This window comes from Loxodonta africana, chromosome 25 (genome assembly GCF_030014295.1).
Source record: "Loxodonta africana isolate mLoxAfr1 chromosome 25, mLoxAfr1.hap2, whole genome shotgun sequence".
In the NCBI taxonomy this organism is placed as follows: Eukaryota; Metazoa; Chordata; class Mammalia; order Proboscidea; family Elephantidae; genus Loxodonta; species Loxodonta africana.
The window spans coordinates 34,222,500-34,244,621 of record NC_087366.1 but is presented as its reverse complement, the minus strand read 5'-3'; the positions used below and the strand labels follow the sequence as shown (position 1 = coordinate 34,244,621).

Here is a 22,122-nt window from a genome sequence, read left to right as displayed (position 1 = left end):
ACAAGTTAGATTGAGAAAAATCAACCATTATGGCTTTTTTTTAGTTTAGCTTTCAGATGTACAGTAATTTTATGTTTGTTAATTACTGCTCACCTTGCTATAGAAAGTATTTCAGAAGAGAGTAGTTAAATCTGCCTGCCAGCTGGAACCTCAAGAGAAAATTATTTTTATCTTAAGATGATCTCATAAGTTTAGATGGAATTAGCCAAAGGAAATTTTGATGAGGAGGATAGGTGTATAGTCTTAAAATGTCTCCCCATTCACTGCTTATTAGTTTCAAAGGAAAAAAATAGTAATTATACAGTAGAAAAACTATACAATTCCTTGATTGAGTAATCAAAATTAATACCACCAAGGAGGGGTACATGGACGTCACATGCCTGCAGAAGAGATACCTGAGAAGGATACAACATCACTTATATAGTGCTCCAATCAGGACACGACCTAAATCTAATCACAAGGAAACATTAGGAAACCCCAAAAGATGAATGTTTTATGAACAAACGGAGGAGGGAAACCGTAGTCTTAAAAAATGTCAATATCATAAAAGACAAAAAAATGACTATGAAAAGTATTCCAGATTAAAGGTGGCTGGAGCCCTGGTAGCACAGCGGTTAAGGTCAGCAGCTCTAATTCACCAGCCACTCTTTGGAAACCCTATAGGGTGGTCCTACTCTGTCCTACAGGGTTGCTATGAGTTGGAATTGTCTCAATGGCAATGGGTTTGGTTTTGGTTATGGAGGTATGACAACTCATGCAATACTTGACCCTGGACTGGAATGTGAACTGGAGGAAAAAGAAATTCTACAAAGAACATTTATCAACTCAATTGACAAAACTGGAATAGGGATGGTAGATTATTTTATCAGTGCTAGATTTATTAAGGTTGATAACTGAACTGATTATGCAAGAGGATATCCTTGTTCTCAGGAAAAATGTACTAAAAGACTTAGGAGTAGTCTGATGATTGCAACATACTTTCAAAAACCAAAAAACCAAACCGTTGCCGTCGGGTCGATTCCAATTCATAGTGACCCTACAGGACAGAGTAGAACTGCCCCACTGAGTTTCCAAGGAGCGCCTGGTGGATCTGAACTGCCGACCCTTTAGTTAGCAGCAGTAGCACTTAACCACTATGCCACCAGGGTTTCCGTACTTTCAAAAGGTTCTTAAAAATTATATATTTACACAAACATATACATATACACAAACACACACATGGGAGGGAACAGTGAGCAAACAACAAGCAAATGAGCTAAAATGTTAAAAAAAAAAAAAAAAAAGCGATCCTGGATAAAGGGTATACAGGCTTGCAGAGTTCTTAGTCTTGTAATTTTCACTAAATTTAAAATTATATCCAAATAAAGTTTCAAAAAATTAGAATCGGTACAAAACAAAACCCCACATATACACTTTCTCCATACGAGATTCAAGAAAACAACCAATTCATCATGTGTGAACCTCCTTCTAAAGGAATGTGGTGCTGTAGACCCATGTGTATGGGAGGTGAGAGTGGAGAGCTCAAAAAGGAAGTACTGAAAACAGGGCAGCAGGGCGAATAAAAGAAAAAAGGCAGACTCAGCCCCACCCCCCTTAAGGAGCACGGGAGTGGGCTGTGAGAAGAATTGTGTGATCTGTTTTTTTAGTTGTCACGGAATTGGCTTCAACTCATGGCAACCCCATGTGTGTGAAAGTAGAACTGTGCTCCATAGGGTTGTTAACGGCTGGTTTTTCTAAACTAGATGGCCAAGCATTTCTTCTGAGACACCTCTGGGTGGACTTGAACCTCCAATGTTTCAGTGAGCAGCCAACAGCATTAACCGTTCACACCACCCAGGGACCCAAAGGTATCATGCCCCAGGGCAAAATCCTGCCCATCAGTGGAATCAGCAGAACCTCACCATGGCCAGCAAGTCAACATAATGAAAGGGCAGACCCTGATCAGTAGAGATTATGGAGACTACCAGCATGGGCTGCCATGACAAACCTTACAAAATGAACTGCAAAGCCAACCTCACACTGAGATTTCAGTTCATTTTTCTATTTTGATTCATTGCAGAAATGTTTTTACTAACAAGTTTAAAATTCTTATGTTTGCACCAGTTTTTAACTTCCCTGGCTCGTCTTGCAATACATATGTGTGATTATGAGACACAGAGATAGAAAGTGAGGAGGAACAAAGAAGTAAATGCCACTTTTGCTGACAACAATGAAGGAGATTCTAAAAGGATGTTTCAGCTCTTCTCAACCATTCAAAAACGTCTCCAGACTAGAACCTGATTTGTCTAAATTCTTTCTAAAGCCCACTGGTCTGAAACACTAAGCAGCCCTGCTAGGTCAAGCATTAAGAAAATAACCTTTCCCTAGATAGGAGTCCTCTCACCTTCAAATGAAGTTTCTAAGATCTGCAGCAGTCTGTTTCAAAAGCTGATCCTGCTCTCAAAAACAAATATATTTTGAAAGCCTTAGTTTAATCAAAACAGGGAAATGTAAGGTTTGCATTATGTTGATAGTCGCTGGGTCTTCCGATGCTAGCTTACTATCCCTTGCATGGATCTTTGTAAATAATGGCACTTCAACATGGAAAGCAGGGCTTTGAGTAGATATTCTTTGCTCCTGAAAACCTCATTATCTATTGTTACTTTCTTGTATAAGCAAAAGAGACTGACAATGAACAAAATGTTAAATTTTACATTGAGCCAAATTCTAATAAAGCATTTAATGTGGCTATCAAAAAGAACACTGCACACCAAAGACACAAGGTAATTATGAGCCCAAGAGACAGAAAGGGCCACATAAACCAGAGGCTACATCAGCCTGAGACCAGAACAACTAGATGGTATCTGGCTAGAAGCAATAACTGCCCTGACAGGGAACACAACAGAGAACCCTTAAGGGAGCAGGAGAGCAGTGGGATGCAGACCCCAAATTCTCATAAAAAGACCAGACTTAATGGTCTGACTGAAACTAGAAGGACTCCGGAGGTCATGGTCCCCAGACCTTCTGTTAGCCCAATACAGGAACCATTCTCAAAGCCAACTCTTCAGACAGGGATTGGACTGGACTATGGGATAGAAAATGATACTGGTGAAGAGTGAGCTTCTTGGATCAAGTAGACACATGAGACTATGTGGGCATCTCCTATCTGGAGGGGAGATGAGAGGGCTGAGGAGGTCAGAAGCTGGCTGAGTGGACATGAAAAGAGAGAATGGAGGGAAGGAATACGCTGTCTCATTAGGGGGAGAGCAACTACGAGTATGTAGCAAGGTGTATGTAAGTTTTTGCATGAGAGACTGGCTTGATTTGTAAACTTCCACTTAAAGCACAATAAAAATTAAAAAAAAAAAAAAAAGGACATTGCGACAAAAGCCAACCTTACTCTCTCAGCCTTGATCATCAGATAACTAAAGAAAACAATGCTAAGAATAGTAGCATCAGAAAGCAGAAAACACCTATGAATACCCTTACCAAGAAATTTTTTAAAGGAAACAATGGAAGGAGAGAGAAGAAGATACCACTGTTTTGGCTGTGCAGAATGAAGATCATCTGAAATTTAAGATATCCTTTAAAACAAAATAACTTATATACTCCATACAGTATTTTTTAATGGACAACAGAGTCTTGATCCTATAGTTCATGCCAGCTCTACCACTTACAAGCTGTGGGTCCCTGGGCAAGTTACTTTCTACTACTTTAAGCCTCAGTTTCTTCATCTGTAAAATAGGGATATTATTGAGGACTAAAATGAGCTAGTGCCCGGCACATAGTTTGCACTCAATAACTGTTAACTATTAGTACTAGAGGAGTCTCTGTGTGGTGCAAACAGGTAACACGCTTGGCTGCTAGCCAAAATGTTGGAAGTTCAAGTCCACAAAGAAGCACCTTGGAAGAAAGGGCTGGCAATCTGCTTCCCAAAAGCATCTTCTGAGCATTGGCTTAATCACCAGAGTCCCATGTCTAACACCTATACAAGCTGCTCTTAACATCAGCCATTTCTAACCATAACAAAACCACATTCTTCTGCAGAACTTACTTGTTTCTATGTCAAGGAGTACAACGGAAACAATTATAGAAGTGACAGGGTGCACTGTATTACAGAAGCTGTATTTAAAAATAAGAAACAAAGTCTCTTAAGCTAAGATGGTATTAGGCCTACACTTTAGTCAGAAACTTCAGCTGTGTCAAGTGGCTTGAATTTTAAAGTGCTCTTTGTTACCCCCTCCCCCAAACAAGAACTTCCATGGTGGCAATGGTGCTGGAAGTCTCGTGGATGCTGCACTGTTACAGTCAGCAGCAGCGCAGGCAGTGGTGACATAGCGCACACCACACCTGTTGTGTTTCGCAGCAGCAGCAGTGGCCACTGCAGAAGCAGCAAAGGTACCCCTGCTGTCATAGCCCCTGTGCTGGTGCAGCCACCTTTGCTCCCTCTGCACTTCCGCTCTTTGCATGCATCATGGCTGATCAGCTGACCAAAAACCAGACTGCTAAATTCAAAGAGACTTTCTCCCTATTCAATAAAAATGGTGACAGCACCATCACAACAAAAGAACTTGCAACTATCGTGAGATCACTGGGTCAGAACTCAACAGGAAGTGAATTACAGGATATGATCAACGAAGTGGATACTGATAGTCAATGGCACCACTGATTTCTCAGAATTTTTTACTATGATAGCTAGAAAAATGAAAGACACAGACAATACTTTTAAAAGGATGACCAGGTTATATCAGTGTGCCAGAAATACGTCACATCATGGCAAGCTTAGAGGAGAAAAACTAACAGATGAAAAAGTAGATGAAATGATCAGAGAGGCAGACATTGACGACAATGAACAAGTCAACTATGAAGAATTTGTACAGATGATGACTGCAAAATGATGACCTAGTTTCAACCCCTCTTTGTAGAATCTAGAAGACCTAGTTATCTCCCCCTCTATAAGAATTAAATTGGATCTTTTACTTACCTCTTGCACAAAAAGAAAAAAATGCATAAATTCATTCAAAATAAACAAAAAAAAGAATTTCTATGGGAATTCACTGATCACTATCATAAGAGTACCTTCTCCTGCACAGACTTACTAATTCTTCACCTTGCTATGTGTGGAGTCTCATCTTTAGGACAAGCAGGTCTCATGTCATCTACAAAAGAGTAACTCATATTCTGCAAGGGCTTTTGTTGGTTTTAGACACCCACTGGTTTAAGGTAGGCTTTAAGATCTTTAAAGGGCCATCTCTGGCATGGTATAAATTGGGCCTCTGCTTCTGTGATTCTTTCAGGTGAAGACATGTGTAGAGTAGAAGGAAAAACTTGACAGGGCAAGAGGGCTTTTAACTAAATTATGAAGTCTAACTCTTCTAAAACCAGGGTTTTACGCAGTTAGGTAGAGGTTTGGATAATTTCTACGAAGTACATGGCACATTGTCTACAAGTAGGGGTGAATGTTTGAGTACAGAACTGGGTAATGCAAGGAAAGAAATACTTGACTAGGTGAAAGAAAACGAAAACAAAATGACTATAACTAGCCCAGTTTTTATAAGAAAATTTACCCAAGATTTGATGCTGCTGGGTAACCAACTGAAAAAGTTAAACCAATTATTAGGGTTTTTATGTTGGTGATTTCTGGCCATTTTTCTTATTTTAAATTTTATTGCTATCTATATTATTTATCTTATTTTCTTGGTAAGCAGTTTAGTCTTCTTCTCATTAATAAATTTTAATGAGAAGACGACTAAATTTTAGTCTTTCTTTAAACAAATACATTTTATATAATATCCAGCTTAAGTTACTTAGAAAGGTTTTGCTTTTAAGGTTTTGCTACTTAGAAATGTTTTCCTTTCAAGGTTGACAAAAATATATCTTTGTCAGAACAAATTTATTTTTGTTAATTTCTAGGAATACTAGGACTATTTAATTTATATAAATGCTTATTTGTCATGAAACCAATCAGAATAAATTCTTTGAAAAAAATATCATGATCTAACTTAATAATACCACCCAGAGGTAAGAAATTGTATTTTTATAATCCTGTCTTTGTGTGCTTTATAGGATCCTTTAGAGAAGCAATCTAGAATAATTTGTTTCATTTTAAGGCCTTGTTATTTAAACAATCCATCCTTCTTTAGGTGCACTTTCAGATAGATTAACTTATACTAAAATTTTATCACAGTAGTTGCTAAAAGCCTACATTATAAAACCAGGAATAAAAACCAGATTTCCCTGAAAAAGAAAAAAACTAAGACTTAAAAGACCGCTTCGTGAGAGGGAAAAAAACTAGTGACTGCCAGTCATGGCTTTCTGACATTAAGACAAAAATTTAGACATTAAAAAGAAACAGAAAAAAAACATACATTAAGACGTCAAGCAAAACTTTGGGCATATGCTACAAACTATAACAACTGCTTGGAACATTTGGGGGTTACTATTTTTTCTGATATCTTTTTATGAAAAACTCTGAAAACAAATACTAATTTCTAATTTTTCTCAACCTATACAAGTATTTAGCTACAATTCCCTTTTTTTATTTTTAAGAGCTAAGTTTTAACTATGCAGAAGACTGGCAAAACAAGACAGAAAACTTGAAAAAGGTACATCTTATCCTTGTGAGTTAAGTGCCACCATAGGAAAAGTCCCTGTTACATGCTTTGAGCTGAGTCAGGCTGTTTTATGTGGCCCCTTGTTGTTGACAGATGCTGCTGAGTAGGTTCCATGTCATAGCAACCCTACGTACAACAGAACAAAACAGTGCCCAGTCCTGCGCCATCCTCAGAATCATTGCTACCCATTGTTGCGGCCACTGTCAATTCATCTCGTTGAGGGTCCTCCTCTCTTTTGCAAACCCTCTACTTTACCAAGCGTGATGTCGTTTTCCAGGGACTGGTCCCTCCTGATAAGATGTCCAACGTATCCAAAACAAAGTCTCGCCATCCTCACTTCTAAGGAACATTCTGGCCGTACTTCCTCCAAGATAGATTTATTCATTCTTCTGGCAGTCCATGGTATATTCAATATTCTTCGCCTGTGACTCCTCAGCAAGTGGTAAAAGACCAAATTTATATTTTAGCTTAAGGCATTCCTCTTTGAAATGTCAGGTGCCTTACAATAACAGTGAGTGCAGGGCCTACAGGTGGAAGGTTTTGTTTTTTCATTTTGATTAGGAGACTGCAGCTGTTGTAGTTTAGGGAGTCCCCTGGGTATCCCAGGAGGTTTAACCTTAAAAGGTATTTCAGGAAAAGCAGCAGTAACAGGCTTATTTAATTGTTCTTCTTTTGATTCTTTAGGGAAGAAAGGAAGCTCAGTCGGGGTGTTGTCCAAAGGACAGGAGGGCAAGGGAGCAGGAGTAGTTGCCTGGCATTGCATTTCCTTCAGTAGTCTAAATAATTTGGAAATGCTTTCATGCTTAGAAGCCATTTTTTGGTTACTTTATTTTCTTTTTGTCTTTTTCAAGCTTCTAAAGATCCATTAAGATATGTATTTTACTAAGGCTATTTGACTTTGGAGCCTCATTTTCCTAATTTACTGTATAGAAGGGTTAACTTAGAGGGTTTAAAAGATCCCCCTCCCAAAAAAAAAAAAAAAACCCAAACCCGTTACTGTCAAGTCAATTCTAACTCACAGTGAACCACAGTTTTCACCCTAGAACCAAATTCAAAGATGTTCACACCATCTTAGAACCAAATTAAATTCAACAGGGCATCAGAGAAAATAGGACAGGAGAGAACGCGAAAGAAAAAATCTAGAAGAACTTCAACACGGCCAGGGCGGATGTTCAAATCCAAGAGGGTTTTTACCTGGAGGCAACTCCCAAGAGCTCTGTGAAAATGAAGTGTCCAAACAACCCAGCTGGCATGATGTCTGAGTCCTCAAAACCCTGGGGGTAAGCTGCAGGCAGTACACCTCACCTCCTTCATGGTCGCCAATTTGTTAAAGAGAAATCTCTTTGTACTTCTTTAAAGAAAAACTCTTGACTCCGTTGAAGATTAAACAAGAGAGGTTTATGCGGAGAGAGAGTTTTATAGCTCGCTGAGGAAATACACAGCAAAAAGGCTCTGCAGGGTGCTCCAGTGAGCTGTTCACTTTCAAAGGCTTAGAAAGGCAAAAACTGCAAATAGACTAGGTTGCTTACAAGGTTTAGGGGGGTATGCAGGTGGGGTTGGTGGCTAGGCAGTTCTAGAAAAATCATAGACTTAAAAAATAGAACTTTACGAGTAGGTAATACATAGCTATGAAAACATACGGGGTTATAAGAACATTTCTTGAGAGGGAGCGAAGGGGGCATCTTCTGAGAATCAGCTTAACCGCTAGAATCACATGTTAACACCTGTACAAGCTGCTCTTAATGTCGGCCATTTCTAACCATGAAAAACCACATTCTCCTGCAGAACTTGTTTCTAGGTCAAGGAATATGGTGGAAATACTTACAGAAGTGACAGCGTGCAGTGCATGACAGAAGCTGTATTTAAAAATATAAACTGGAGTCTCTTAAGCTAAGATGGAGTTAGGCCTACACTTTAGTCAGAAACTTCAGCCACGTCAAGTGCCTTGCATTTTAAAGTGCTCTCTGTCAGGAAATAAATAACAACATCACAGCAAAGTGAAGTACTTTGCCTGAATCCCCTCCTTTGGGGCCTTTCCTCAGCTCCAAGCTGCTTCTCAGGACCAAGCCACATTCTCACTATCCCTGCTAGCCCAAATGAAGAATTATTTTTCTTCTATTTCTCATAAGTTTAAAAAAACAATTCAAAATATTTTTCACCCATAATCTCAGGTGCTTACTAGATATTTCTTAATTTATTGTCAGAGTCTGTGGTTTTTCACATATCCCTGGCATTAGAGGGGAGCCCTGGTGGCACAGTGGTTAAAATGCTTGGCTGCTAACCGAAAGGTCGGTGGTTCAAAACCAGCAGTGGCTCCATGGGAGCAAGATGTGGCAGTCTGATTCGGTAAACACAATCTTGGAAACCCTACAGAGCAGTTCTACCTTGTCCTATAGAGTCTCTATGAGTAGGATCAACTCGACGGCAGTGGGGGTGGTTCTGGTTTTGCATTGGAGACTAACATACCATATTCTTTTATAAAAGGTTTTACCCTGCCCAAATGTGGTTTCTAAAGCTTTCCATTTATTTCACTTGGTCATAGGAATTCCCAATATTAAAAATCGTCTCTTTATATTACCCTATTTTTGTTTCCTAGTTACTTTTAGTAAAGGTAAAACACTAAATTCTTTTCCTTTCTTCATCCCAATAAAACATATGCTCTGATACTTGGAATGGTAGAAAATTTCTGCTTCAGAAAAAAAATCCGTGACTGGGAAAGACCCCCAGCCCGAGAACTTTTCCCATCAAGAATGTATGGTGCGGTGAAATGAGTTCCTTTATGTGGCCTTTTGTCTTCATTTTTTTGAAAAACAGCTTGAGAGGTTTTCCCCCTGAGGAGTTACCTTCGCCCTAGTTTTCTACCCCAGAGTGTTTGTTACTTTTGTCCAGGTTGACTGACATTTCCTCATTAAGCTGTAAACACCTTGGTTTTGATACTTCTTACCTGGTCCTGGGTTGCATCCTGCCCTGTGACTGATACGCACCTTGCAGTGAATGGTCAATAAAATATGCAAATAAGGTGAGCTGTACCCCAACCACGCCTACTATGCAAACAAAGTATCTGTGGCCTTCCAAGAGAGGATTCATCAATTTGTGGCCCCTCGCTGGGAGGGGCCATGCCTTGAAATTGACAAGGAACTGTGTACACATAAATATGCAGCCAGCCCCAGAGAGGTTGGTAAGACAGAACGAAGCAAGAACAGAAGCAGAAGAAAGAAGAAGAAGCAGAGAGAGAAAGGAGGCAAGAAATCTCCCAAAAGAGCTGTAACACTGGTCAAGGGCTGTAACACTGAAGACAGCAAGAGGCCAGGAAGGGGCCCAGCAGCAGAGCCAGCAGGGACAGAAGGTAGGGCCAAGAGGAACCTGTCCTCAGGGAGCTAAGAGAGCTATTCTGCAATGAAGAAGGGAGACTGCCTACATGCTTCGTGATCCTGATTCCTGAGTTGTAGCCTACTGATTCCAATCCTAAGTTGTACTCTGTTCCTGAACAAACCATTTAACTGTATATGGTCTGTGAGTTGTGTGGCCATTGCAATGGATTATCGAACCCAGAAGAGAAACAGATAGTGCCATGGGAAGGACAGCTGGTGTCAGAGTTGACAAAAAGGTTAGAGTAGAGGTATGTCTGACCTCCACCTCATAGGTCAGCACTGGGCTAATCTTGATTCACATAATCCCCTTGAAGTTAAGATAGGTGCTCATGTTGCTACTATTGAAGCTATTACTACTGCTATCTTATACTGGGCTTGATAAACAAAGTATAAAAATTGGGAAAAGTCTACTTCTCTTTATTTTTTAATTTAAAAAAATATTTAAGATCTTGATTCTGGTCAGGATACAATTTCTTATATAATCTCTCCAATAAACACTAAACGCATACATGCACACTGCTCTCTCAGGATCCGGTCTGCTCTAAGCAAGGTAAGTAAAAATCAATTCTTTGTATTGATCCAGTGCCTAAAGCTGGCATCTCCACTGAAAATTTCATTTGAAGTATTTCACTTGCCTTTTGAACATTTAAGTATAGAAGTATATATTTGAAGGAAAAGTACTAGAGAGAAAAATACCATGTTCTCTGATCACTGCCACTCAGCTGAGCAGCCAAGCGGTCCGCTGCGCAGGCATTGAGGGAAGGTTCCGAGGGGAAAGAATTAGGACAGTGGGAGGCAGGAGGTGCAGGCAGGGGGAAGTGAGCAAAGAAGGTGGACTCTGAGGAGATACAGACCACTACCGACAAACAGACCAGAAAATAGAGTCAGTCCTCTGAAATGAGAGGCCAAAATCTTCAGCAGCCTTGGGCACCCAGCAAATCCTCCAATGCACCTTTGAGCAGTGGGACCCAGACATCATGAAGGAGCAGAGAGGCAAACACCTGAGGGAGAGTGTGCCAACCAAAGAAAATGGCCAGGGCTAAGGGCAGAAGGCTGACCTGACCCTGGCAAGTTTCGGGAACATGTCCGAGCCAGTGTGGCTGGGATAGGTGAGCTGAGGTCACTGCTTAGTCAGGGCCAGATAAAACTGGGCCTTCCTGGCCACGGAAAGGAGCCTGAGTTTTACTCCTGGTATAACTGAAACCTCCAGAAGGGTTTTAACTGACCCCTGAAATGTGACTTTACTATTTAATTTTCACGAAAGTAAGTGAAAGTGGTAAACCTATAATAGATTAAGTGAAACCCACCCTCCTTCCCATGTTACACAGGCCCTGCACGAGTGGGCCCACCCACCCCACCAACCTTACCTTCTTCTTCACCTCCTCCTGCAGCAGGGCCCTTGGGGCTTCAGTGTATCTGTTCCCACCATCTAGAATATTCTCCCCAGACCTCCCCTGTCCCCCACATACCCCAATACTCTCTCTGGGGTGATGGTGCCTTCTCATCTTTTCATTTCCGTTTAAACGTCACTTCCCCAGAGCTCTTTCCTCATCACCTGATCTAAAGCCAGCTCCTCTTACCCCCTCTCCATAGCACCCTAATCTTTTCCTTCACAGCAGGTATCACAATTGTAGATTCATTTGTTTCATGTTTTCTATTTCCCACTGAACTGAGAGCTTTCAGTAGAAAGTTTGTGTTTTGTTTATGACAATATATCCAAAACAAAAAAACCAAACCCACTGCCGCCGAGTCGATTCCGATTCATAGTGACCCTATAGGACAGAGTAGAAGTGCCCCATAGAGTCTCCAAGGAGCGCCTGGCAGATCTGAACTGCTGACCTCTTGGTTAGCAGCTGTAGCACTTAACCCCTATGCCACCAGAGTTTCCAGCATTTAATAAATATTTGATAAATGAATGCAAAAACCAAAGTTGGTTCTTTCAAAGGCCAACTAAACCGACAAACTTTTAGCTAGACTGACCAAGGAAAAAAGAGAGCAGACTTAAATAATTAAAATCACGAATGAAAGAAGGGACATCACTACTGATGTTACAAAATAAAAAGTATTACAAGGGAATACTATGAATAACTATATGCCAATAAATTGTATAACTTAGATGAAATGGATAAATTACTAAAAGGTACTAGTTGCCAAAACTGACTCAAGAATAAATATAAAATCAACAGATCTATAACAAGGATTTGATAAAAATCTAACTCTTCCACTGCAAAAACACTCAACAAACTAGAAAGGGAACTTCTAACCTGATAAAAACCATCTATAAAACACTCAGAGTTTACATCATACTCAATGGTGAAAAACTGAATGCTTTCCCCCTAAGATCGGGAACAAGACAAGGTTGTCTGCTCTCACCACTTCTATTCAACATTGTACTTGAGGTTCTAGCCAGGGCAATTTGGCAAGACAAAGAAATAAAAGGTATCCAGAGTGGAAAGGAAGAAATAATACTATCTATTTGTAGATGGTATGATGCATAAGAAAAATCTTAAGGAATCCAGTAAAAAACTACTAGAAATAATAAATTAGAAGGTTGCAGGATATAAAATCAATATACAAAAATGAATCATACACTTTGAACATTCCCAAAAATGAAATTGAGGTAACAATCCCATTTACAATGGCATCAAAAGGAATGCTTAGGTACACTGGGAACTATAAATATTGTTGAAAGAAATTAAAAAAGATCCAAATAAACAGAAATACATTCCATGTTCATGGGTCAAGAGACTATTGTTCACATGGCAACACTCCCCAAACTTACCTACAGATTCAGGGCATCCCTATCAGAATCCCAGCTGCAGTAACCACGACTGTGTGGTACTGATATAAAAACAGAATAGAATTCAAAGCCCAGAAATAAATCCTTCCCTTTATGGTCAATTGACTTTCAACATGGTTCCAGGACAATTCAGTGGGGGAAAGAATAGTCTTTTCAACAAATGGTGCTGGGATAACTGGATATCCACATATAAAATAATGAAGTTGGATCCATACTTCATACCATATATAAAAATTAATTTAAAAATGGATCAACAACCTAAATGTAACTACAAAAGTCATAGGAGAAAACACATGAGCAAATCTTCATGACTCTGGGTAGACAAAGCCTTCTTTGATACAACACCAAAAGCCCTAGCGACAAAAGAAAAACAGAACAATTAAACTTTTAAAAAATTAAAAACATTGTGTTTCATGCAATACTATGAAGAAAGTGAAAAGACAACCCACCGAGTGACAGAAAGTAATTCCAAGCCATAAAACTGGTAACAGACTTGTATCCAGAACTGATAACTCTTTGACAACTCAGTAACAAAAAGACAACCCAATTGAAAAATGGGCAAAAGATTTGAATAGACGTTTCTCCAAAAAAGATATATAAATGGCAACGAGCACGTGAAAAGATGTTCAACATCATTAGTCGTCAGGGAAATGCAAATCAAAGCCACAATGAGATTCACTAGGATGGCTAAAAATCAAAAAGACAAGACAACCAAAAGTGTTCCCAAGAACTTGGGACCCTCACACATTGCTAGTAGGAATATAAAACAGTATGGCTTCTGTAGAAAACGGTCTGATGGTTCTTCAAAAAGTTAAACCTAGAACAACCACATGACTCAGTAATCCCACTCCTGGGTATATACTCAAGAGAACTATAAACAGATGTCCACACAAAAACTTGTACACGAATGTTCATAGCAGCATTACTTCTAATAGCCAAAAGGTGCCCATCAACTGAAGAACAGATAAACAAAATGTGGTATATCCATACAATGGAACGTTACTCAGGCGTAAAAAGGAATGAAATACTGATACAGGCTACAACATGGGTGAACCTTAAAAACACTATGCTAAGTGAAAGAAGCCAGTTATAAAAGGCCACATATTGTATGATTCCATTTATATGAAATGTCCAGAATTAGCAAATCTAGAGGTTTTTCGGTGTGGAGAAAAAAAGAAGTAGATTAGTGGTTGCCAGGGGCTGCAGGGTTGGAAGGACAAAGTGGAGTGACTGCTAATGAGCACACAGTTTTTGGGGAGGATGATGAAAATGTTCTAAAATTAGACTGTGGTGATGGTTGCACAAACCTGTTGCTCGAGTCAATTCCGACTCAGAGTAACCCTACAGGACAGAGTAGAACCATCCCATAGGGTTTCCAAGGCTGTAATCTTTACAGAAGCAGACTGCCACATTTTTCTCCTCCAAAGCACCTAGGAGGTTTGAACCGCTGACCTTGTGGTTAGCAGCCAAGCACTTAACCACTATGCCACCAGGGCTCCTTGATGGTTGCATAATCCTGTGAATATACTAAAAAAAACTAAATTGTACCTTTAAATGGGTAAACTACATGGAATGTGAGTTATATCTCAAGAAAGCTATCAAAATTAACAAGTAATATACTGTTAAAATAAACAGGTAAAACTAGATGGTGCCTGGCTACCAGCAATGATTGTCCTGACAGGAAACAACAGAGAATCCCTGAGGGAGCAAGAGAAAAGTGGGATGCAGACCTCAAATTCTAATAAAAAGACCAGACTTAAGGTCTGACTGAGACTAGAGGGACCCCAGAGATCATGGGCCCCAGACTCACAGTTACCCCAAAACTAAAACCATTCTCAAAGCCAAATCTCCAAAGATTAGAATGAACTGTAAGACATAAAATGATACTGGTGAGGAGTGAGCTTCTTAGCTCAAGTAGACACATGAGACTATGTGGGCAGCTCCTGTCTGGAGGCGAGATGAGAAGGCAAAGGGGGACAGGAGCTGGGTGAATGGACATGGGAAACACAGGGTGGAGAGGAGTGTGCTGTCACATTATAGTGAGAGCAACTTGGGTCACATAACAATGTATGTCTAAGTTTCTGTATGAGAAACTGACTTGAATTTAAACTTTCACTTAAAGAACAACAACAACAAAAAAAGAAAAACAGGTAATAAAATGTGTTAAGCGCTTACAGCAGTGTATTGCACATGGTGGGCATTCCATTACTACTGGTCATTATGTTCATATAATGCTGTTTTCTCTTCCTAAATATTTATCTGTTGTGTCATGAAAATGGTTTTAAATATAAACATGGGAAGACAGAGGAAGACCTATCTTTGAGGACCTTGGTAACTAGACATCAGGGCCTTCCCAATATAAAATATTGGTATGTGCTGAATTTATGTGACAAGCAGTTTACTTGTAGCTCAGAGTAACAGCAAATTATGCTGCATATTTTTATTACAGCTCTATCATTTGAAGGCTTTTCAAAAACCTGGCCTCACCTAGGGAACAAAAGGCACTCTGGTCCCATAGCCAGCAATCCCCACAATGCACTTACTACAGATGGGCTCTCAGAACCACATACTCACATTCCTCAAGACAGGAAGGGCCAACTGCTCAAAAGAAGCCAGATCAACCACATACTGCCCAACACGGTATTCACGTTTTCCAGGCAGAGGCTCTGACCTGAATGAAAAGACATTGTGTTCTTTGATTAAAGAATCCTTTATTGATTTCTGGTTTTGAGCTACTCCACTGAGACTCTTGCCTTGCACGTGTACTAAATCATCCTTAAAAATCACCTACAGAGCGGTGGTGAGCAAAGCTGATCCGATTCAATTTTTCTCCCAAGAGTGGAGCTACCAGTAAGTGTACGCACACCAACAATGGACCTGCTGTTACAATGGCAGGTACCAGCCCTCTTTGAAAAGTGGCACTAGGAAAGGGGCTAAGGATTAGAGTGAAAGAGGTCCTGGTTCAGTGGAATGAGTTTTAAGTGAAATATGATTTTCATACTTTGTTTTTTCATACGATGATTTCAGTCTGTTTTCTTTCTCTGAGAAATTCCTCAAGGCCAAAGATTCTTACAGTGAGAAAAGATCATCTGGCTCAAACTTCTGCCCAACCTTCTGAAGGGAAAATAGGGTGGCATCCAAGGCCCTTTTTAGGGCCTTACTAAATCATTTAGCTTTTGTTGAATCAGAAAAGAAAAGCTCCCAAATATGGATAGAAGAACAGCTTAGAGTAAAAAACACAGTAGAAATTAAATGTCAGTACCCAATTCTAGATAAAGGGCCCCGGGCGCCGGACAGAGTGACGACGTCAAATCCTATTCTTCTTCCCCCTTGTCTGACTTCTTCTGTGTAGAACCCATCGACAGGCACACCGGAGGACTTTAAGGCCTCACTGGCTTTCCGGATCAATGTTGTTTTTCCAACCCCTAAAAAAAAAAAATGCCCATTAGGAAACCCTCTGGCTAGAGCATTCCCACGACTCTAAGAGCAATCACCGTGGGTTGAGAAATAGGTTGCAAATAAATTCTATGAATATTAATTTCGCTTTAATTTTGATTGCTCCAGGTGTTAAAACTTTCTAATTTCAAGTAGAAACGAGCATAATCAAAGTATGAATGATATCTTGAAGTTTATTTTTAAATTCTAAAACATTATTAGTTTTGTCACATACACAATCCTAAAACCAAGTCAACCTGTGGTTTTCTGACGATGAATTCTCACGCGCAGTCTGCATCCTAGGAAACAAGCCTCTGTTTTATCCTAGATTTACCTCCCTCCTTGGGCTGCCACTTTCAGCCTAGAAAATAAAATTTGTCACTTGGGCCAAAGGCTGGGCACTATAAACTAGGATCTCAACCTCCAAGATGCTACGGACCTATGTTTAACTGTGGAAAGACTGTGTCACTCCTCCACGGACTTCCATGGCTAGGCCTCCTGAGAATGTTGTCTCCTGAAGATCATTCACACCACTGGAAACGGTCGTTTTTAAACTTTTCCTTAGCAGCAATCCTACCAGGTGGTAACCCCTTCAAACATCCCCTTCTCCTAGGCATTCCTTCGGCTTGCCCCTACCACCTTCCCAAATTGTAACCCATGCACCCCTACCCTCTTGCCCTCCCCACCTCTGGCCCCTTCCATTCCTCCCAGCCTGGCTACTGACTAATCTGATTAATTCCAAGGGTTTATCAGCACCAACAGCTACATCCTAATATAGTAATACTAACCACTGACTTTTGGGAATCCAGGTGCTGTTCCAGCACGCTTTACAAGTATTTTCTTGTAAACCCTCACAACAACCTTCTGAAGCAGTTACTGTGGTTATCCCTATTTTACAGATGAGGAAACTGAGACACACACAGGTTAGGTAACTTACCCCAGGTTACACACTTAGTAAGGACCTAATGTTTTAACGGGGACCTTTCTGTTTCACTCTGACTACATTTATATGAGCCTGGTTCCCATATGGTTTTAAGTCAATGAAGTTATGACTACCCAAAAATGGAAAAACAGGGACAACTTCTAGTAGGTCTGCAATGGAGATATTTTGAGGTTATTACAGTGTTGCAAGTCATTTATTCACATGGCTGCCCACACAAAGTCAGTCAGGGTTCCCCAAGAAATCTTTTAAGCTTCCTTCACATAAATCATGCTCTATTATTTCCATTTAATGCATCCCTCCTCCGAACTGCACACTAACAAACACTGGCAGCTGGTCTTCTGGAACTCAAACGGCATCCCAAAAGGATCTCAGCCACGTGCTCACTATGGTCGGTGAGAGAACTGGGTAGAATATAAAATGACAAGGTTCTAAACCCACTGTGTCCTTCAGTAACTGTCACTTTAGGAGATCACTGAAGAATCTTTTTTAATATAAGCAGGTGGCATTGGTGAGTGTGTAAGTGGTACTGCTTCTCTGGGGGGCAATTTAATTATACATATCCGGCACCCAGAAATTCTATGGCTAGGAACTTATCCTCCCTACATAATTTGGGAACAGTACAAACCCACCGCCATGAAGTCAATTCCTACTCACAGCAACCCTAAAGGACAGAGTAAAATTGTTCCATAGCATTTCCAAGGAGCCTCTGGTGGATTTGAACTGCTGACCTGTTGGTTAGCAGCCAAACTCTTAACCACTACGCCACCAAGGTTTCCAACAGTACAAAGAAGTATGAAAATAGGATGTTCACTGCAGCCTTCTTTATAACAGCAAAACAGTGAATACAATCTAAATGCTGGTCAGCAAAGGGATGGTTACATATGGTACCATGTATAAAATTGTACATAAATACTCAGGAATACCATGCAGCCACTAAAAGAATACCATTTACCTATATTTATTAGCATGGAAGATGAATCATAATATATTAAAATAATATATGAAAAAAACATAGGTTAAGAAAGACATATGTATTATTCTTTTACGGCTTTTAAAAAAGGAAAATGTTAAGAAAATAGAATAAAAGTTTACAGTGCTTATTTCTGTGAAATTTCACGGACTGTCAATTTCTTTTCTAACACTTTGATTTTTATAGTAGTATATGTTATCATTATAAGAAAAAATGATGCCATTTGCATTTTGAAAAAGATAAAACGGAGCAACTGCAATCATTCCTGTTAAAAAGGAGATACCGTAGGGGCCTTTATGGTAGGCAGAACATAGTAAAGGAAAAGGAAGCATTTGGGTCAATTCTCTTTTTTCTTCTCCAACACTGGGAAACTTCCAGCTCAGGTTTTCATCTTTGTTAATTAAGCTGCTAGCCCAATGTTGCCTACACTGGCTTAGAAGTGACCTATGTTGAAGGAGATCCCAAGATGACGGCCACACAAAGCACAGAAATCAACAAGAGCAGGTCAGAAAGCTCCGGAGTTACTTTCATTCCGGTTCTCCCACAAACAGAACCTAAAATACAAGCAGTTTGACTTGGGAAGTGACCCCAAGAAACACTTAGGGAAGGAGAGGGTGGATGCCATCACAAGGTACAGTATCAAGCAAGTTACCACTGTGGGTAATTTGAGCTTAATCCCACTTGGGAAATCTAGGGACAGTTTTAGACACATGCCTCAGAGTTTTCCTGTCTGAGGTGTGAGCAAATGGGGTATTCATCCACTAACTTTCACTAATCACTGTTGAGAGCTGCTCCTGGAGGACATGAATTCCTGGCCCTGCATTGTGTACAGACAGGGTAAACTCCAGTGACAGAGAAAGTTCTGCAAGACAGGTCACAGGTGCCGACAGTGGGGAGTCAGGAGAAATACTAAGTGCCAAGGAGATATGTATGGGCAGGGCACTGACAGCACCGGCAACACAAAGTGACCTCTTGGAGAAGAGGATTATCTGATGGTCTGAACATGTTGAGAAGATTCAGACAGAGAGAAGCGGTGATAGAAGAAAGCTAATCAAATGAAATAACCAGACAGTAACACCAAAGCGGGGAAAGAGTTGCACCAAAAAGGAAAAATTATAGATTACTACAAAGCTCTGAAAAGCCCTGGTGGTGCAGTGCTTAAAGTGCTCAGCTGCTAACCAAAAGGCTGGCAGTTCAAATGTACCAGCTACTCTTCGGGAGAAAAGAGATGGCAGTCTATTCCTGTAAAGATTTACAGCCTTGGAAACTCTATGGGGTAGTTCCACTCTGTCCTAGAGGGTTGCTATGAGTTGGAATCCACTCGACGGCAGTGGGTTTGGTTTTGGGTTTACATAGCTCTGGTATGTGTGCCGTACTATACACACTGTACTATATACACTGACTACAGAGCTAATCAAAATGACATAACTGCACTAGGAAGAGGAGCAGGAAGGAAAGGTAGGTGGGTGTGAGGACAGGTTTAACAGTGCTATACTGTAGAATTACTCCAGTCTTTCAGCTGTGTGCACATAAGAATTTTATAAAGAAGGAAACAGAAGGAAGAACCAGTGCCAGCCAGGCCAGCCTCTGTCTCCCACACCACCTCCAGGCCTATGGCAGGTACAATCATGCTAATAGGTCACCAATGTTATGAACAATACAGATGTCTTGGGGCCAGCCTACTGAGAAAAATACGTTCCAAGCTGCGGATAAAGGATTTACAAACCAACTTTCGGAAAACAGTTCTTCGTAATATGAGGGTATATCTTTGCACACTGGAAATTTATCAAGCCACCTCTCTACCCTTAACGTTTGGTATAAAAATTCCAAAGTCTGCAATACTAAGCATAGCCTTTGCTACTTAAAACCCTTCCATTACTACATTTTTCTCCTTTTTTGTTTTTTTCTTTTATGGCATTTTTTTTGTGCGTGTTTTCAGTATTGGAGCACATGGCTCTGAGTGTTTAAATTTTGGTTGGTAATACGGATCTTGAGAAATATGATCTGCTAATATAAGTCACCAATGAGGCAAGTGGCACTCTGGCGCAACTGACCTGTGGTATGACCATTTATCAATGAGAGCTAGGTAGGTAATTTATTGCGGGTGCCTTTCCATTAGGTTGGAGCCCTGGTGGCACAGTGGTAATGAACTCGGCTGCTAACCAGAAGGCACTCAGCTGCTCCTTGGAAACTCTATGGGGCAGTTCTACTCTGTCCTATAGGGTCACTATGAGTCTGAATACACTCGACAGGAACAGGTTTCTTTTTTTTTTTTTTCCCACTAGGTCACATGGGGAACCTCTGGTTTTCCAAAATGGCACGTAAAAACCAAAACAACCCCATCAGGGCTTTATCACACAGGAAAGCCACAGTTATGCTTGCAAGTCTTAGCTCACAGAAATAAAGGGAAAAAAGGCAAAAGTTTATAGAACTAACACATCCAGGAAGCATCACCTAATAGAACGTGCAACCTACAAAACAATGTGGCTCCAACTCTGGTCTGCTGAGCTTCAGGCATTTCAAAAGGGACCCACCTGGATGCTAAATGCATTAGAACCAGAATACTGTCTTACCTCTGAGGTCCAGAGGCATAAAAAGTGGCTGGTATACCGTTAATCCAATGGTAACAAAAGGGTTTTAAGGCTAATCAATAAAATGAAGGGAAAGAGAATTCTAAGCCCAGGGTTAGAACCTTTAACATCCGAATTCACAGCTAACTTACAAAGTCAAAACCCCTTTGTAAATGACCTTTCCCACGCTAAGCCCATCTTTCTTCCTGGCCTTCCTCATGCTGCCACCACCTTCCTCTTGCCTTTGCCTTTAGTGCCACCTGACACATGTGCAGCACCCTGGTTTAAAAAGCAGTGTTTCCTCCTATATCCTAGCATTTGGCCTCACACTATCCCATTTTGCAGATGAGAAGTCCACTCTGCAAGGTTGGGGGATTTGCCCAGTGATTCAGTCGTTAGGAGGCAACAGCCACGGGCCTCTGAGGGGTCCGTAAGTGACAAGGCTTCTCAACCTGCGGGCCGCCCACAGCGGAAATTCTGGGTCAGTGAACTCCAACGGGGAGAAGAGGTTCCACCTGTGACTTCATGGTCCTCAGCACCCCCTCCGTGAGGCGTGTGGGCCAACACGCCGCCGCAGTGGGGCATCTCCATATTTAATGCCTTAATAACACAGCCATGACCATATCACCAGCCTGGTCTTCTCTTCATATTTTACCGCAGCTGGCTTTATTGCTAATCCTACACGTTTATGTACTTCCTGAGAAGGGGTAGGTAAGCTTCAGACTACCAAGTTTGTTATTTTAAATCCGAAACTTCAAAGGCCAAGCCGCTCAAGCCCCGGGTCCGCGGCCCTTCCCCGGGCAGCCACCCCCTCCCGGCCGCGCGGTCCCCACCCCTCGGCCTCCCGGAGGAAAAGACTCGGTTGCGGAGAGCCGGCCCGCCGCGCCAGCCCGGACGCCGCGCGGGGTTACCTGGCGGCCCCGTGAGGAACACGTGCCGCGCCATGCCGGCCGGGGTCGCGGGCCGGGTGAGAGGTCGGAGAGCGTCCCACGGCCCGCGCGCCAGGCCACGCCCCCTCGGCCGGAAGCGACGCGGTCACGGCCGCGCATGCGCCCTCAAGTCTCCCGGACTGGGGCTTAGGAAGGGCGGTGGTCAAGTCCCCTCCCGGGTGAGCTTTAGTGGGGTGTTTGCCGAGAAAGGCTTGCTTTAGAGTGTGTGTTGTTAACCCCCTGCGGTCCCGTCTGAGCAGCTGGAACCCGGACTCTGAGCTGGTTAACCCCAGGCTGCCGGCGCAGCAGGACTCCCCTTCCACGAGAGGCTAGGGTCCTGGAGGCCGTCCTTAAAGACAGGGGCGGGCAGAGGCCTCGCTGTCGATCTGTGCCTTTTGCTCAGGGCTCTTGGCCTCTGTTGCAGGGTAGTTATCACCTGGAGAGCTTAACATACTCGCCGCCTGGCCTCCGCCTCCAGAGTGACTTGTTTGACCTCCGGGCAGTGTCTGAA

The 22,122-nt window shown here is 41.5% G+C and overlaps 1 protein-coding gene and 1 pseudogene across 2 annotated transcripts in view; one reads left to right on the top strand and one right to left on the bottom strand.

The window, feature by feature from the left end:
* The window catches only part of NTPCR (nucleoside-triphosphatase, cancer-related), a 46,891-nt gene extending 25,199 nt beyond the window's left edge, over nt 1-21,692 (bottom strand). For both annotated transcript variants that reach the window (XM_023549291.2, XM_003410897.4), the window contains exons 1-3: nt 21,594-21,692; nt 16,027-16,189; nt 15,339-15,435 (exon numbers count right to left, since the gene is read on the bottom strand). In XM_023549291.2, the coding sequence (XP_023405059.1) occupies nt 15,339-15,435; nt 16,027-16,189; nt 21,594-21,627 (294 nt within the window). In that variant the 5' untranslated portion in view covers nt 21,628-21,692. The remainder of the gene's footprint in view (nt 1-15,338; nt 15,436-16,026; nt 16,190-21,593) is intronic.
* LOC111750935 (calmodulin-1-like) lies at nt 4,454-6,411 on the top strand (annotated as a pseudogene).
* Nucleotides 21,693-22,122: the final 430 nt, after the last annotated feature.